Source organism: Mytilus trossulus, chromosome 6, assembly GCF_036588685.1.
Source record: "Mytilus trossulus isolate FHL-02 chromosome 6, PNRI_Mtr1.1.1.hap1, whole genome shotgun sequence".
In the NCBI taxonomy this organism is placed as follows: domain Eukaryota; kingdom Metazoa; phylum Mollusca; class Bivalvia; order Mytilida; family Mytilidae; genus Mytilus; species Mytilus trossulus.
The window spans coordinates 36,525,812-36,544,926 of record NC_086378.1 but is presented as its reverse complement, the minus strand read 5'-3'; the positions used below and the strand labels follow the sequence as shown (position 1 = coordinate 36,544,926).

The window sequence follows — 19,115 nt, the reverse complement described above, 5'->3', positions numbered from 1 at the left end:
AATTCAATACAGTTATCTTAAAATTATCGACATGGAGGCAATGCAAATTTTAAGAACACTATTCAATTATAAAACACCTATTATACATGAACTAGTTTGATGTTACCACATGCATGTGTGATAAATGGTCTTATGGGTAATGGTGTTTGGTCATTACTCAAAGCCGTATACGTTGACCTATTGTTGTTTTAACTTCCAAGTCATTTGGTCTCTGGTGGAGAGTTGTCTCGTTAGCAACCATACCACATCGTCTTATTTTTATATTATGCAGGTCTTTGGATTTTATTAATCTACTTCATCTTTCAATTTTACAGTTTCAGGTTGTTGGGTTTTTTTTTCAACAACCGTCGGAAATTTGTCGTAAAAATTGCATTCAAAATTCATTCTTTCATACCTTGTAATAGTTTCATGCCATTAATCATATCAAGTATAGTAGAAACAGAAACATGTGCTTCTCATTATTTTTTTATTATTCAATAGAAAAAAACAAATATAACATAACAAATGCAAAATTTTAAAACAATAATACAAATATCACATAGTTTTTAGTTAACATCCAGTTTGATCTTCCTTCATAAAATGTCCAACATTTACATTATAACTTTTTAGTTCTGCAAAAAGTCTGTCTACAAGTGCTTGATCCATTGTCCTCTGCCTTCCCAGAATCCATGCAAATTCAAAATGACTGATTCCCAAAATACTGGTACATGAGTATATGAGAGTGTAGTTGGTGTAATCTGTATCAATAACTACATAATTTCCATATGGAGCAGCTGAAAACAAAACGAAATGTAAAAAAAAAACACAATAAAAATATAATGAATAGATAAACAATACAAAGCTAAACTAAACCATAAATGATAGTAAAACCCTCAACAACCATAAATAATACAAACAAAATCTCACTGATACAAATTTGAGAATATTCCGAAAATAAGATATTATTGTTTTTCAATTCCACAGATTACCTAATATGATTATGACATGGAGCTTTTGTTTTCTTAAAATTTTGTCTTTGGCTTTTATGAATATCTGAATGAATATTATTTCCAATGAAGGAATCTTAAGGCTTTTTTCTTCTTAGTCAAAACCAAACGAGCATGCCAATATAAAAAGTGTCAAAACCAAACGAGCATGCCAATATAAAAAGTGTCAAAACCAAACGAGCATGCCAATATAAAAAGTGTCAAAACCAAATGAGCATGCCAATATAAAAAGTGTCAAAACCAAACGAGCATGCCAATATAAAAAGTGTCAAAACCAAATGAGCATGCCAATATAAAAAGTGTCAAAACCAAACGAGCATGCCAATATAAAAAGTGTCAAAACCAAACGAGCATGCCAATATAAAAAGTGTCAAAACCAAACGAGCATGCCAATATAAAAAGTGTCAAAACCAAACGAGCATGCCAATATAAAAAGTGTCAAAACCAAACGAGCATGCCAATATAAAAAGTGTCAAAACCAAACGAGCATGCCAATATAAAAAGTGTCAAAACCAAACGAGCATGCCAATATAAAAAGTGTCAAAACCAAATGAGCATGCCAATATAAAAAGTGTCAAAACCAAACGAGCATGCCAATATAAAAAGTGTCAAAACCAAACGAGCATGCCAATATAAAAAGTGTTATTTGGTTTTAAAAAATGAGGAATATTGAGTTTGTAAACGAAAGAAGTGGCACTAAAACAGATTAGCTACTTACCGCTGGCAAATTTAACTTTCAGACTTGATGGCTTAGTTGAGTCTGGCATATATAGGTCTCCTAATGCTTGTACCATTTTACCATCACTATAAAAATAAAAGTTATGAAATAATAAACTGTTTGATGACGAGATATAAGTGTGTTTTCATCTTATATAATACTTATCGCTTAAATCGGCTAGATGAAGAAGGAGTATTAAAACTCACAAAACATGTTTGCGAATGTCCCAAGTCGGGAACCTCTTGCCTTTGTCACTTCTTTAGCCAAGGTTTACGAGGGAACTTGGTCGTAACACTTGGCTAACGAAGATGACCTTTGTTAGTCTTGTGTGTGTTTTTTTTTAATTTAGGTTCAATCATTAAGTTTCGGGGTTATGTGTGACGTACCGACATGATATTTGCTGAACCAATATATATTATATGTTTTATTGGCCAGCTTAAGCCCGACTACCGGTAGCTATTTTGAAGAGCCATTGGTGGCCTTGTGTTGTTTTCTGCTTTTCTGTCGGTTTGTCAGTGTCTCTTTCGCACATTCCCCGTTTTCATTCTCAACTATTATAGTTTTCATATAACATATGATTGGTAACAATGTAATTTATGTCTGACACTTCTCTGTAATTTTTATCGGTTTATCTGTCGCACATGTCCTAAAAATATGTGGACCTCAACTTCGCCGCGGTCCATATGCTTTTTAGGTGATAACTGTACTGTCCAAAAACACATGGCCTAGACTTCACTATCATGTATCATTTGTGAAATATGTCTGGAAGTTTCATATACGTTATTGCGTGTCATCTTGTTTCGCATGTCATTTGTGTGTATTATGAGTGAATGCAAGAAAAGTCCTGAATCTTAAATCTTAAAAATTTAGTTTGAAAAAATATCATACTTACGCAGTTTTTCCAGAGTTGTTCACTCTAATGTGTCCATCGTCTTTCAACAGATAGTTGGCATGAGCACATTTTTGTCCATTTTCAAAATTAGCTTTGAATTTGTATATCTCATACCAATCACCAAGATACTGTAAATAAAAAAATGTTAATTACGTTTATGTAATATATAAATGATAAATGCTAATCCTTATTTGACCGCCGACTTTGTTGCAAGCAGGGTTCAAATTGGCTTGGGACGTTTACATCTTAATTTTGAATTAATAACGACGAAAGGCGCATTTATGATTTGCATTCTAACATATATAACAAAAATTTCGAAAATATCCTTAAGAAATGTGTGTCACAATGCAGCCGAACGATGATCAAAACATGCAATAAAGTTCATTTCGGCTTTGGTGGATAGCTGACTCATTGGTTATCACGGACCACAAAATCCAAACAAAAACTTCTAGTTCAAATACTACATGGAATCTTACATAGATCTTTGCAGCATCGGGAATCTATAACTTGTTTAATTAGTTATTTTGAACAAATAAAAAAGTAAACAGTAACGAAACAATGATACAGGCGCATACAAAATGTATAAAATAAAAGAATTATATATTTCAATGCCAAGCCTTCTACACTAGTAAAATTGAAGCATTTTCTGTAAATAAAAGAAAACTTACTTTTTGGAGATCGAAACTAGCCTGTGGCTTTACTGTTGGACATCCAAGAGCCCCAAAGACCTGTGCTTTCGCAACAGTAACTACCGCTGCTACTAATACGATGTACCACATTTTGATGATTTAAAGCACTCATTGTCAGAAACTTTGTTTTATAGAAGCGTCTTATCACCTCACGTGGACAGAGGCATGGACAGTTATATAAGTTTGTTTATGAAATCTTTCTTATCAGAAATGGGAGGAAACATTCTGCTGTCGCTAACTGTAAAGTTTGGTTTTTAAATGATTGAACTTGAGTGACCTAGCAAGTTGAACTCGTGGTGTCAAACGTTTTCATTTGTCCTTAATCCAGGACCTGTAAAGTTGGCTATTGATGGGATTATCAGAAAAGAGCATAGTTCAAAAAAAATATAAAGAATAGAGAAAAATAGTTTAAAAAAATATAAAGAATAGAAAATAATGGGGTGCAAAAATATAAAGATACCAATGAGCCACCTAGTAATTGCTCTATGTCATGCGACACACTGGAAGTTGAGCAACCAACAATCAATCAATTGTCATATGCAACATCATAGTTTCAATTCCCCCAGCTGCAGTATACAATTTAGATCACTGAATAATGCGTTGCTTTTTAAGTCAAATATCAAATATCAAATCTTTATAAATGAAAGTGCTATTGCATTAGTGTCTTCACATATATTAATTCATACATTTCTCCGTATGTAGTGACTCTAACTACTAGACCTCTTGTTAGAACTTTAGCCACAGAGCAAGTCGCAGCTTCCGTGAGGGAAAAACGTAACATGTAAAGGACATATTATATTCGCCTAGGGTGTTTTGTTGTATCTACCGCGGTCCAACAGCCAGCATACTATTACTTATTCTTATTTTGGTATAATTGTATGTAGCATTTTTATCTAAATTCCGTGAATAAAAGGTACTTTTCAAGTTAGTACTTTACTTTAAATGTTCTGTAGGTTCTTAGTTCATTTACATTTATTGAATTATCATCATTAAAGAGACAACTTTTCCAAAATATAATGTAATTTTCATTGCGCTTCTTTGCGAGGGCTAAAAGTAATCCTTTTTATAGAAAAGTACAAAAAAAATGTTCTTTGATTTTCCAAGACATGAGTGAAATTCAGATAGTAGCTTTTTAACTTTTGAGACGACAAGTCCATCATCTAACTGCTTGTTAACTTTATAAACATTATATAATAAAGACTCACTTTTATTTGAATTTAAAAAATGTAACCAAAATCCGACATTCCCAATTGAACTAATTAAGGAATGGCTTTGAATAAACATTAAAAAGATTTTTATTCGCAAAGGAGTAGTTCCGGTAGGGGCCTATTTTGCAGACTCAAATTTCATGTTCATCTGACGATGGGTTTTGGACACTTTTCAAGTTAAGTCTATTTCAGTTGATTGATTTGTTTATGTGAAAGATTTTAACTGATTTAGCCATTGAATACGCTACGATTCAAGCTTAGATATGAAAAATCTATCAAATATGTCAAAAAATAGGTAACTTTTCAGATGTTTTTGTCCTTATCCGTTTTCATCCTCAACCGTTATATTTGTTATGTATTATCATCAAATACAACTTACATTTCAATATCAAGAATGAACGCAAATGCGACCACTTTCATTTTTAAAGATGGAAACCCTCTAAAATTTAACTGAAATGTTAAAATTGTAAAGCCATGATTTCACAGGCGCTTGGGTCTATGATACAGATTTTTTTTTATTTTTTTTTTTTTTATTAAAATATTCAATACAGATTTTTTTTTATTTTTTTTTTTTTATTAAAATATTCAATTTTCTATATCTATAATACATATCTATCACTTCTGTGCATGTCTCAACTAGTTTCGAGTGATTTAAACGACCCAGAGAAAATACCAAATTTTACTATCCATTAATAATGACCGCTAACGGCGCTAAGGCCCGCTTTAGAAAAGATGTGACTTGACGTGTCACAAGTTTCCTTTCCGGATATTATTCCAACCGGAAGTAGAGTTCTGTATTTATATACATCTTACTTAACGACTTGAATTTACGATTTTTATCAAACATGTTTCGTTTGATATTTACGTTTTTGTTCTTATTTTTTTATTGTGAATGTAAAATCCTGAATCCTGTGATATTAGGTAATGTACATCTTAGTTATAAAGTTTCCAGTTAATCGAACAAATGACGAAAAATACAAATATCAAATGCACATGTCAGGTGCACAAGCACTTTTTTCTATCGACTATCCTTGACGGGTCGTAAATAAAGTGTACCCTCATGACGAATAACGGTAAAAATTCTTGCATAATGTCGTTTACGGTAATTTTTATTGCATGACGATAAAATGTTCTGATACTTTCATTTATCAACTGGTTTTGACGAACTATATTAAAAAAGGGGGGTAGGGGTAGTGGTAGTCCTATAATATATGACTTCGCATTATATATTCACTATTTAACGTTTTCATGCTGATATTTTCATTTTTTATTTTTTGTCTCGGGTGGCACATTGATAGTAAAAAGAAAATATCAGAACAGCAAATGTAAATAGTGAATAAACATGATAAAGCCTCCGAGGTCATATGTTATAGGACTAGGGTAGTGGTGGTCTAGTCCAATTAATTATGACGTCTGGCAAGGCAAGTAGTAGGAAGGCGTCCAAGAAAAAATAAAATAGCCTTGCCAGACGTCACAATTATTTGGACTAGTGGTAGTGTTGGATAATCGGTTGAAATTACCAACTGATTATCTATTACAATCCGTTGACAGCAACCAACTGACTATCGGTTATAATCTGATCATAACACCTTGTCCTCTTTTTTTAAAGGAAATCATGCATTTAGTCTCATTGTACTTGTCTAATGTGTGTATTCATTATCATTGCAGAGTTTATATATTCATAGTTGATCTTTTGTTTCCATTTCATATTCTGGCGTACTTACTACTAAATTGTAATTCTGGTACCTTTGATAATTATCTATTTAGCAGTTAAAACAATGAATTAATAAGAATCAAGATTCATGTTGAACATATTTTATCTCATAATTACAACATTAATTACCAACAGTGACACTAACATTTCTAAATTTCAATGGTGAAACTCACAAAAAAAAATCAATTACATAGCTGAATGAACATTTGAATGCTTCAAATTAGGAAAAGATATATAAAGTTTTTTTTAACTTTTAGAAATTTAAAATTAACAGAAAAAAATAAAACAATGCATTTGCATTTTACAGGTAAACATGGGTATTAAGCCAATGTCTGTTAATTCGTGTAGAACGCTTTTATTACTTTTGTAATCATTATTTTCTTTCAATTGTGTCATTTGTGCGTCTGAACTTATAATTGCAAGAATGCGGAATTTTTACATAGTTGAACCGTATCCGATTCATGATTCTCAAATTTTTATAAATGGCGGACAAATTCGGAAAATTTACAAAAGTAAACAATGTTTGGCAAGCAATCTGGAAAGGAATATGACGTTTTTGACGCTACAAATGGATAACACATTAATAAAAGGCAACTTGCAACACATTTTAATGAAGCAAGGAATTAATTTGTCCAAATTCAGAATTATTTGTATGCTCTCAAGTAACAAGTACCGGTATTGAAAGAAAGTATTTCATACAAAGTTATTAATCTTAAATACCATTCCATCAATCTGTAAATGCTTTTTGTCACATTTATCAAGAAGGAAATTAGTTATTTCTTTAATTATAGGATGTTTGACATTGTTACTGTCATCGACTGATATTTTTTGTTAATGTTGTTTGACTGCGCATATGAAATGCAAACAGTAAACGGACCGGAAGTTGACAAGCTCAAAGTCCGGAAACTTTAACGACAATCGATTGAACAAAATCCCAATCGATTATCGACATCGCCAGTCCCAACCAACTGATTTCCGACTTATTCCGATCATCGGAACAACACTAACTAGTGGTGGTCCTGATCCCGAAATCCTGGGCTTAAATACATGAAATCCTGAGGTCCCGAATTTAAAGAAATTTAAATCATGACATCCAAATTTGAATTCAGAATTCCAGGATCTCAATAATTTCCCAAAATAATGGTATTGATAATTATTAGAGACCTCTGACAATACACAATAAGGATAAAGTTTGATGGATTACAGTAAAATTTAACCAATTTGACGCTAATTTAAAGGTTGCCAAAAATGAACATTTTATAACTGAATCCATATGTATTAACAAAAACTTATCACCTTTATTGTATACATGAACATGTAGCTATACACTAACTGAAACATTATTAAAGATAATTCAACACAAATACTTAAAATCGGGTTCAAATATGAGATTCATGTACATGTAGGTTTCAAATGTTAATCAATGAATGGGAGTGAACGCTCAGTTGCTGATATATATATACATGTACGGTGACATCCTCACCAATCAAAAAAAAAAAAAGAATTGAAATCATAATCATGATAATATACAAGACAATAACATACATGTACATTGTACATGTATATTATCAAACATGTCGTACATCTTTATAACCAAAGTCTATACACCAGTGACACTGATCATGACAATGACACAAGTTTACCTAACACCAAAAGCACATTAATTTTGTAATTTACTGAGTTATGAAATATTTCAAGTTAAAGTATACTTAGGACCCGGAATTTAGGTTGTGGACCTTTCACTTTGGAGTGTCAAAGGTCCTGGACCTTCCAGGACCAAAGGTTAATTTGAACCCCTAGGTTGGGCTGGAAAGTACACAGACAAAATGTTCTTTTAATTTTTAACTCATTAAATGAATATTTTTCAGTACCTGGAGATGGTGGAAGTGAATTTGTAGCAAAACTAAACAAGACAACTGCTCCTCATTCTTGGTGTGTTCTCCATACAGATTACTACTTTAGTTTATGGCTAAATCTTGAAGAGTTAGCTCCCTTTGTAATAGATTGCTTCACTGATAACATGAGGTAAGTCAGAAGATTTATTTTGATTTCTGAATTTTAAGCTACGGTAATTCATTTTCTATAGGCACATGTAAACATCAGCCACTATAAACTTACATGTATGTTTAAAAATTTAAGAATTTGTCATACATTTTGTACTATGTAAAATAATGTAAACTAAAAACAACAGGAAAAAACATGTTTTCCTGTCCCTCATCCTGAAAATGATTTTTTATTATGTTTACAATCATTTTAAGGCCAAATACTAGAATAAAAACTTGGTTATTTAAGACATGTAGTTGCAAATAACCAATTTGGTCATTGTTAAAAAGAATACATTGTACAATAACATGTTCATTATTTTATAGCTACTGTACTGGTACTGGTAGTCACCATTTTCGTTTATAACAGTATACATGTAGAAAGCTACAAAATGCCCTGACATGAAATTGTGAAACAATTTAAATTAGAAACTGTTGACTTTATTTATAACAACACACTTTACCAAATCAAATATGAAATACATTAACCAATGGCAACCACTGTCAGAATAACTGGCTCTTGACATGAGACAGATATATAAAAAATAAGGTAGGATTGAAGTTGGTTGTGAGTACTCAACCCTTCCCAACCTTGAATAATGGTGTAACAGCACAACATAAGGAGCTCTCAATCCTTTCTATTCTTGAATATTGGTGTAACAGCACAACATAAGAAAAACTATAAAAGTCAGTTTCGAATGGATGGATTAATCATGTTAATAGGAATGAGGTTGACATGCTCAACACTGGTTAGATGCAGTAAAGTTTTCAAAATCAAAATTGATACATAAGTGTCCATTTTCAAGTTTGATACATTTAAGTCATAAATTGATATGAATATATATATAGATTCAACCACTTAGATTCAACCACTGCATCAAGTCTGATATAAAATAACTGAGATAATTTAAAAAAAAGTGTTGATTAGAAACATATGGTTAACAGGTGAGGAAAAGGAAAAAATCAAGTACGAATTAGAGAAAATATGTGTAATACATCATATAATACATGTATAAATTTTTATATTCCTGTTATCGGTCATTAATATCCTTTAGGGATTCAAATTATTCTGCTCCTTTTTTCAGAGTAATATATGATAGAGAGAAACATATTACCCATAATCCACCAGGTGTAGAAACAAAGATACCAGGATGGGGAGATACAAGGACGGTAGAGTGGCTTGATCCTTCCCATATAAGTCCTAGTAAGTACAAGTAGATATAGGAAGATGTGGTGTGAGTGCCAATGAGACAACTTTCCATCCAAATAACAATTTAAAAAAAAAGTAAACCATTATAGGTCAATGTATGGCCTTCAACATGGAGCCTTGGCTCACACCGAACAACAAGCTATAAAGGGCCCCAAAATTACTAGTGTAAAACCATTTAAATGGGAAAACCAACAGTCTAATAATAAATATGTCAGACAGGTAATGATCAGTTCTATTTAGTTTTCTTACCAGTTTTGGGTTTAGGTGTATCAGACCAGTAATTTAGACAGGATGATCCTGTAATTTGCACAACAGATTTGGTCTTGGTTTAAATGTTCATCATGATTTTTAAACAATGAAAAAGTAATGAGTACATTTGTACAATTGAAAACCAAAGACACCTTAACATGCACTGACAATTTACATTTTAGAGAAAGGAAAAGGGGGGTAAACATATACAAATTGCAGAAAATCCTAAAAAATAAGGCCTATTAGAATGTATGTATTGTTGAATTAAATGGGGTACATATAAAAAGGACTTTGATGAAATAAAATGGCATTAAAATGTTTATTAGAATTTTTGTTTTTATTCTTTCCAGCATCTTACTTTTCGCCAATAGTTAATGCCATGGTAAAGTGGGGATATGAGAGAAACGTATCAGTGAGAGGTGCTCCATATGACTTCAGGAAGGCCCCTAGTAAGTGTTAACACTTCATTAGAGTTTTCACAAAGCCATTATTGTTGTGTGCATTTTGTAGTTGTCAATGCAATTTCATCAAAAAAGATCGACAAAAGTATGAGATTAGTTATTGCAAAACTCACCCGGTTGTATTATCCATATTGATATAAACATCGCGATAGTTTCTGAATTTTAAAGTATTTTACGCAGAAATTAGCAGACTACCATGGCTGTAGTACATGTTGATTGATTGAAATACTCATATATATTCATGGTCATATGTAGTATTAAACTATTTACCTTAGCATCAGTCATCGTGTACAATATAAGCAAGATTTAAAAAAGTTTTTTTTAAATTTCCCCATGTAGGAGATAGAAGTAAACGGAAGTTGCCAACCCTTATATAAATTGTTTTGTATAAATTTGATCAGTGCTATTGATTTGATTGTTTTTTTATGCACATCGTTGTACTTTAAAACATTCTGACACATCAGAATAGGACAGAAATAATAAAATGGCAATATCATTCAATCAGCAAAAAAAAGAGTTATCTCCCATAGAACATGAACAATTTACTAAAAAGATATTTATTCTCAGTTGAATGGTGGTGCTCTAAGTAAAAACAAAATTTATTGTATGAAATTGTTATTATTTGAATGAATATGATTTGAATGCATATTATAAACAGAACCTTTCACTTTTTCCAGATGAATATGCTGATTTTTACCAGAATTTGGTAACATTAGTTGAGGAAACATATGCTCTAAACAACAATACAAAAGTAATCCTGCTAGGCCACAGCATGGGGAACCCTACTACACTGTACTTCCTTAACCACCAGCCACAGTCCTGGAAAGATAAATTTATTCAGTCATTTATATCATTAGCTGGTGTATGGGGAGGATCTGTTAAACCACTAAGACTCTTTGCTTCAGGTAAGAAATATATTTGTTAGAGGGTTTATATACTTAAGGTGGTACCCAACACTTTCACTAAGATTAATTTGGCTTGTTTAATTTTCATAAAATTTTGTCAAAGTAATCACTTTGACCCTTTAACAAAAATTATAAAAAAATAAAGAATTTTGAACCAACCGTTTTGTCAGAAAAATTACACTGGTTATATAGTAGTTTGACAAACACCAATTTTGATCATTGAGAAGCTTAATAATACCTTTACAACACAATGTAATTAAAACCTTTAGCTGACTTTAAAGAGCTATCTCCCTGTAGTGTTAGGTACCACCTTAAGGGTAGATAGTAAGAACACTAATATTTATTTTTTAATCAAATGCTGGAAGAACAAAGTGATAACCAGCCTCGGTAATTTGTCCTAAAATTTCTCTTTAAAATTAATCTTTTAACGAAAGATTTGGCTTTATATATGCCCAAATGAAAAATGAAATGATACAAAACAATAAACTTGTAGTGTAAGGGTAATGACCTTACAATAAAAACATTTATGATTGCATTGAAATTTTTTTTTTAAATATTATGTACAAAGATTTTGATTGTTTATGAACAAAAAAGTTAAATTAACAAGGTGTTTTTTTAAAACTGATTGACCTATAACATGTATAACTAGGATCTAGCTTAATTATTTCCCCTTAATTCCAGAAATTTATATACCAAAGTAAAAAATATCAATTATATACCAAAGGCAAAAAATTCTTGTACTTACTATATCTATGTGAAAAGTGTACAATAAACAAACAACAGTCAGAACTTCTTTTTCAGAAGTTCAAAATTTGTTTCTTACATAATTGTAAGAATTCGTAACCATAATTACGGGATTTATATTTTTATACGACCGCAAATTTTGAAAAAAATTTCGTCGTATATTGCTATCACGTTGGCGTCGTCGTCGTCGTCGTCGTCGTCGTCGTCGTCCGAATACTTTTAGTTTTCGCACTGTAACTTTAGTAAAAGTGAATAGAAATCTATGAAATTTTAACATAAGGTTTATGACAACAAAAGGAAGGCTGGTATTGATTTTGGGAGTTTTGGTCCCAACATTTTAGGAATTAGGGGCCAAAAAGGGCCCAAATAAGCATTTTCTTGGTTTTCGCACTATAACTTTAGTTTAAGTTAATAGAAATCTATGAAATTTTGACACAAGGTTTATGACCACAAAAGAAAGGTTGGGATTGATTTTGGGAGTTTTGGTTTCAACAGTTTAGGAATTAGGGGCCAAAAAAGGGCCCAAATAAGCATTATTCTTGGTTTTTCGCACAATAACTTTAGTTAAAGTAAATAGAAATCAATGAAATTTAAACACAATGTTTATGACCACAAAAGGAAGGTTGGTATTGATTTTGGGAGTTTCGGTCCCAACAGTTTAGGAATTAGGGGCCAAAAAGGGACCCAAATAAGCATTTTTCTTGGTTTTCGCACCATAGCGTTAGTATAAGTAAATAGAAATCTATGAAATATAAACACAAGGTTTATGACTATAAAAGGAAGGTTGGTATTGATTTTGGGAGTTTTGGTCCCAACAGTTAAGGAAAAAGGGGCCCAAAGGGTCCAAAATTAAACTTTGTTTGATTTCATCAAAATTGAATAATTGGGGTTCTTTAATATGCTGAATCTAACTGTGAATGTAGATTCTTAATATTTGGTCTGTTTTCAAATTGGTCTACATTAAGGTCCAAAGGGTCCAAAATTAAACTTAGTTTGATTTTAACAAAAATTGAAACCTTGGGGTTCTTTGATATGCTGAATCTAAATATGTACTTAGATTTTTGATTATTGGCCCAGTTTTCAAGTTGGCCCAAATTGAGGTCCAAAATTAAACATTGTTTGATTTCATCAAAAATTGAATAATTGGGGTTCTTTGATATGCCAAATCTAACTGTGTATGTAGATTCTTAATTTTTGGTCCAGTTTTAAAATTGGTCTAAATTAAAGTGCAAAGGGTCCAAAATTAAACTAAGTTTGATTTTAACAAAAATTAAATTCTTGGGCCTCTTTGATATGCTGAATCTAAACATGTACTTAGATTTTTGATTATGGGCCCAGTTTTCAAGTTGGTCCAAATCAGGATCTAAAATTATTATATTAAGTATTGTGCAATAGCAAGTCTTTTCAATTGCACAGTATTGTGCAATGGCAAGAAATATCTAATTTCACAATATTGTGAAATAGCAAATTTTTTTTTAATTAAGAGTTATCTTTCTTTGTCCAGTATAGTAAGCAAGAAATATCTGCAAGAATTTTTTTTAATTGGAGTTATCTTTCTTTGTCCAGAATCAACTTAAATCTTTGTTATATACAATATACAATGTATATTCACTTTTTACTACCAACTGATAAATTTAAATAATCTTTACCATTCAGTGATAACAAGCAGTTTTTTTTACAGGATTAATATTCAACAGCATAGTGAATTGCTCTAAGAGAAAACAAAAATTTTAAGTTCATTTGAATACATTCATTCTGTGTCAGAAACCTATGCTGTGTCAACTATTTAATCACAATCCAAATTTAGAGCGGAATCCAGCTTGAATGTTGTGTCCATACTTGCCCCAACCGTTCAGGGTTCAACCTCTGCGGTCGTATAAAGCTACGCCCTGCGGAGCATCTGGTTTTGTTTCATATTATACATCCAACTTTTAGTATTTTTGCTTAAAACCAAGTTAGATAAAAAAAATATTATAGAAGTTACAATCCCCACACAGCATCACCAATACAAAGATGTGTCAATGAGTTGCATTACAGGTAACAATCTGGGTTAAAATGTAATATGTGTTTCAGTTGGTTGACTGCAGGCAATAACTTGTGTGTAACCTTTGTTCAGCATGTTCAAGGTGAGCATCATCAACAAAAAAAATAATATGTGAATAAACTGGTTCATTTCAGGTGATAATCTTGGTGTAGCGTTTGTAAAAGCTTTAAATGCCAGAGTCCAACAGCGATCTATGCCTAGCTCTGCTTGGCTGATGCCGTCAGATATGTTTTGGGGTAAGGATGAAGTCCTAATTGAACGCCCTGGGAGGAATTATACAGTCAATGATTACAAACAATTCTTTATGGATATTAATTTCATGGATGGGTGGTATATGAGACAAGACACTGTCAATCTTATCAGATCGCTGACGCCCCCTGGTGTGGAGGTTCACTGTGTCCATGGATACGGCATTCCAACTCCAGGTACTCTTGTGTATACAGGCAATATGTGGCCTGATTCACAACCAAATGTCAGAACAGACGATGGCGATGGTACAGTTAATATTCGTAGTCTGAAGGGATGTTTACACTGGCAAGGGAAACAACCCCAGAAAATTTATCACGTTCCTGTCAAAGGAGCCGAGCATATGGAGATTCTTGAGAATAAGGATGTTTTAGCTTATTTAAAGAAAACCTTGACAAGTTGATGTTTGAATGGTTAGGGTTGATTTGTGTCAGTTGCTGAATAATCATTAATTTGTGGATGCAATATTTTTTTTTTGGGGGGGGGGGGGGGGTAGGGGTTGAGAGGTTAGCCCCCTCTGTCCAATATTTGCCAGGAAATATAGCAGGCCTAAGAATAACATAACAGAAATCCAAGCTGATTTTATTAAACAAATTTGACAACCTCATCAGGGATACTACAAGTGTAGACGAACAGTTGACCTAAATTCCCAACCAACCATATGAATTAATTAGAGCTAATGTTTCAGTGGTATTCTAAGGTTTTAGTTGTGTAAATACATGTATCATTCCATAACATTCCATAGGATATAGGAAAAATGATTTTAAAAGTCTAGATCTGATCAATTTATCAAAACTACTCTAAAATTTATTTGCTTATTTCATTTTACACTGCTGAATTTTGTCTTATTTTGTGGAAATACTAAAAAGTAATCAAGAATGGTTGGACAAGAACTATCTTTTACTCTTTTCAGAAGAATATTCGTACACATGTAGTTAAAAAAATAGAAATGCCACTTTATATGTACACAGATTGTGAGATTCCACTAATTTTCTGTAAATAAAAATGGATTTGAGTAACTTGAGATCAAATGACGACTCAACTAGTCTAATAACCAGTGTGTTTGTACTATTTTATTGTATGAGAATGTAAATTTTAAAAATTTTAAATTGTTTCAAAGCATGGGATATGTTGCTATATTTGAAGTGATGTCCCTTTTTTATGCAGTGAAGAGGAGAAAAGTTATATGTACTAGTATACAAAAGAAGAATTATTTGTTCATTGAAATTGTTGAGTAAGTTGGATAGATGCATTGTGAGTGATATTGTAAAGAGGGACATAATATGTAAACCAATCTTGAATGTATGCATAATATACTTTAAATTTAGAATTTTTAAATATTTGTTTTATGTTGAAAATTTCTCACTAATGCCAAAGACACTATTGTTGTAGACCTCATGTTTATACTTTATCAATTAAAGTCTTTTTTTCTTTTTGTTGAGTGAAGTTTACAAATTTCAAAATCAAATCAAAATATTTCAGGTTAAATAGTGCAATATTGATTGATCCCGTAGCAGTCAGGTAAAAGTATTATTTGCAGTATCTAAATATCTGATACCAATTTGTTTTTTTCTGCAATTTAAGCAATTTGTCTCTGTCATCATGATGACAAACTAGACTCTTGCCTACAAACAATTCACAGATTCCCAATGGAGTCTGTGCAGTTTCTATTTTTTTCCCCATAAAGCATTTTTCTGAAAATGGCCTCATTTTTATTTCAAACTTTAGGTTCATATTGCCCTCTTTGAACTTTTGAACAGTATGTGTTATCAAACAAATTTCAAATAAAAAAACTTTTCAGATCATCTTTCTTTTCTTCAAAATGTGTTTTGACCCAATGTGTTGGTCATGATATAATCACTACCAATATTTGTTGCAATATAATTCAATGTTTTTAAAGTTTTTTGAAGACCAGTCCTTAATATACTGTATGTTTTTCCTAATATATATACAGTGCTGAATCTATGTGAGGAAATTTGATTGCCATAAAAAAAAAATCTCATGTTTTTCATGATTTAGCTGAAAATCGTCCAAAACATTTTTCATCAGGACTCCTCAGAATTATAAATTCAGTTTTCAGAAATAAGACCCCTTTAAAAAAATATCTAGAATTTACCACTACAGTAAATGCATTGCATCAATATATTATTGCTGTGAACCATCTGTTTGGTTCCAGTTAAAGTCTTTGAAGTTTAGCGAGACACAATAATTGGAAAGATATTTTCTGCTCTTTCTTTTATTCATTTATTGTATGATGTATGTACGGGTAATCTGTGTTCAGATCTTTACTATCCAATGCAATGTATGATTTCATTTCATTTTGATTCTGTGGTCAAAGGTTTTTCTAGCATTTTAAATAATCAAATAACATCATCAACTATTGTACTCCTTATGATAAGAAATGTGTATATACTCATTATTGTTTTATGCTCTATCTAAGGGCATTATGTTTTTCCTTTTGTTCGTCCATAAGTCAGTCTGTCTGTCCCGCTTCAAGTTGTAGTTTTTGGTCAAGGTAGTTTTTGATGAAGTTGACACTAAGTACACCATGTACACGTTCCCTTTGATATGTTCTATCTAATTCTTATGCCAAATTAGAGTTTTGACCCCAATTTCACAGTCCACCGAACATAGAAAATGATAGTGCGAGTGGGGCATCAATTCTTGTTTATTTCAAATTTAGGTTAATTGGTATATTTTTAAAAAGATTGCTGGCAATCAGTTATACATATTTTGCACTATTATAACAACAAAAAAAACCAATTCGTTGTATTGACAAGACAAAAAAAAATCATTTGTTAATGTTTAAATTTTGATCAGACATATTTAACAAATTGTTTTATGATTGTAAATATAATGTGAGCTTCATATTTTTTGGGAGCTAAATTTGAGCCTTTTCTTGTCAGATATGTATAACCAGAAGGTATTTTATTGGTGCATAATATTTGAAATCCGTATTTAGTCAGATTTATAGTATAGTGAAACTTTTCAACATCAAACTTCTTAATACTGCAGATTTTGTTTATATTAAACACTGTTAAGTTTTGACGATGGAAAACTATTATACCAATAATTTTGTTCACTATACACTTTACAGTCATAGACAGGGATTTACCATGCAAAAACCTGTCTATACCTTAGAAGGAGTGAGATTTAGTTTTTTTACCATTTTATTTCTATATAGTGTGTATATTATATTTAATTAAGTTAATAAACCATCTTGTAAGAATATGTTCATTTATGATATAATATGGCAATATTCATTTTAATTCAAATGATTTAAATTAGTTTACATACATTGTACAACATATGTCATTCATATATTTAGTGCCTTATATAGAGGTTTAGGATATGAAAAAAGTGCCATTTATTATGTACGTGTCAAAATCTGGGGCTTAAATGTAAAAATTAGTCATACTGTATACGACCAGTGGTTAACTAGGTCACAGCTCCACATGACTTTATCTCATGCATATGACAACTTGTAGCCTATTTAAAGATCTGATACAAATGAAACTCCTTAGTAAACTGCTGACTGTTTTATAAAATGGTGCACTTTTATTTTATTGGGACTTTTGCCACTCATCATTTTGCTACTTTTTATAGTTTTATTTGTAGATGGTTTCTGATTTCATATTTTTGAAAGGCCAACAAAAGTTTGTTTATAATTTATATTGCCACTTTTTTTTGAAAGAACAAGAGCAAGCTTGTAGACTGGTGGTTGCTATTAGCTGTCATCTGTTGTAACTTGTTTGTTATTAGATTGAATCAGGCATTTAGTTTCCAATCTTATAATGTTTCACATTTTGTTATCCAAGGGCTTTTATTGATCAGGCATTTATTTTTTATTCTATTGTACACATTTTGTTTTGATGTTATCCAAAGATTTTATAGTTTACTACATAGTTTGGGGTTTTCATCATTGTTGAAGGTCTTACAGTGACCTGTCAATGTTTACATCCTAGTTTTTTTGGTGGACTGTTAACTTATTGACAATCAGATCACATTTCCATATTTATATTGGTAAGTAATTCTACACAGCCCTAAGGTGATATTCAATTGAAGTGATTGTTTAACAAGCCTAAAAGAAAGTGACAAATTTTGAATACCTTAGCCGTATTTGGCACAACTTTTTGGAACTTTGGATCCTCAATGCTCTTCAACTTTGTAAATGTTTGGCATTATAAATATTTTGAAATGAGCATCTCTGATGGGTCTTATGTAGATGAAACACGCGTCTGGCGTACTAAATTGTATTCCTGGTACCTTTGATAACTTTTATCTCTTCATCATTTTTTTTATTCGGTAGAAAGTCTAACACCTGGTTTCCATGTTTAATTAAGAAAGTCAAGAGCAAAGGTCACATATCTGAGGGTAGTGCATTATTTTTGTATTTTGAGTCTGAATTGTAAACCATTTAAGACAAGTATTTCCTTTATAAAACTGAAGGGAAAAAAATAGAACATTTTAATTTTTTGAAAAATTATTTAGAAAAAAATGCAGACTAATATTACCTATTATATAAGTCCAATAACCAAAGGTGAACAAAAAGTTAACCTTGTATCTTGTTCTTTGTTGTCATACCAACAGTAGGTCAACAAAATGTTGAAAAGATAATTTGATCACCCCCTTTTTTCTCTTAATAAGTTGGATTTTTGGGAAACAAGTGTGGATCTTTAATCAACTGTATCAATGATGCTGAATGACCATTATCAACAAAGTTTCACTGTGAAAGATTTCAATTATGTGAAAGGAAGATACATATCGAGTTTTCTTATGCCTAGTCAATATTATATTTATATTACTAAATATTTGTAGTCATTAAATACCCTTGATAGAAAGTGTTTCTTTGCAGTTGTCCTTTGTGTTCTACAATTAATACTATGTTTCAATAACATGATTGAGTCATTCTGAATTGTGATTTCCATTTGAATCTATAATATTCCTCACTATAGTATTATTATTTAAGAGAAGTGCTATTCATACAGTTATACATATAGGATAGAT

The 19,115-nt window shown here is 31.4% G+C and overlaps 2 protein-coding genes across 2 annotated transcripts; one reads left to right on the top strand and one right to left on the bottom strand.

Moving 5' to 3' along the window:
* Positions 1 to 457: 457 nt before the first annotated feature.
* Positions 458 to 3,403, bottom strand: LOC134723403 (apolipoprotein D-like). The gene is made up of 4 exons (XM_063587017.1): positions 3,265 to 3,403; positions 2,597 to 2,724; positions 1,705 to 1,790; positions 458 to 773 (listed from the first exon to the last, which is right to left on the bottom strand). The coding sequence occupies exons 1-4, from the start codon at positions 3,373 to 3,375 to the stop codon at positions 550 to 552; spliced, it is 549 nt and encodes a 182-aa protein (XP_063443087.1). The 5' UTR covers positions 3,376 to 3,403; the 3' UTR covers positions 458 to 549.
* Positions 3,404 to 5,270: 1,867 nt separating this feature from the next.
* LOC134721256 (phospholipase A2 group XV-like) lies at positions 5,271 to 14,591 on the top strand. Its single transcript, XM_063584102.1, has 6 exons — positions 5,271 to 5,414; positions 8,076 to 8,232; positions 9,335 to 9,453; positions 10,059 to 10,157; positions 10,847 to 11,074; positions 13,997 to 14,591. Exons 1-6 carry the CDS (start codon positions 5,339 to 5,341, stop codon positions 14,509 to 14,511), a joined length of 1,194 nt encoding a protein of 397 aa, XP_063440172.1. The 5' UTR covers positions 5,271 to 5,338; the 3' UTR covers positions 14,512 to 14,591.
* The last annotated feature ends 4,524 nt before the right edge of the window (positions 14,592 to 19,115 follow it).

Bases quoted from the DNA above. Each gene is read 5' to 3' on its own strand.
- LOC134723403 (XM_063587017.1), bottom strand. From the start codon at position 3,375: ATGTGGTACATCGTATTAGTAGCAGCGGTAGTTACTGTTGCGAAAGCA. The intron at 2,725-3,264 runs GTAAGTTTTCTT...TTTTATTTACAG, and splicing joins CTAGTTTCGATCTCCAAAAA to TATCTTGGTGATTGGTATGA. The intron at 1,791-2,596 runs GTAAGTATGATA...TTATTTTTATAG, and splicing joins AACAACTCTGGAAAAACTGC to TGATGGTAAAATGGTACAAG.
- LOC134721256 (XM_063584102.1), top strand. From the start codon at position 5,339: ATGTTTCGTTTGATATTTACGTTTTTGTTCTTATTTTTTTATTGTGAA. The intron at 8,233-9,334 runs GTAAGTCAGAAG...TCCTTTTTTCAG, and splicing joins TGCTTCACTGATAACATGAG to AGTAATATATGATAGAGAGA. The intron at 11,075-13,996 runs GTAAGAAATATA...GGTTCATTTCAG, and splicing joins ACTAAGACTCTTTGCTTCAG to GTGATAATCTTGGTGTAGCG.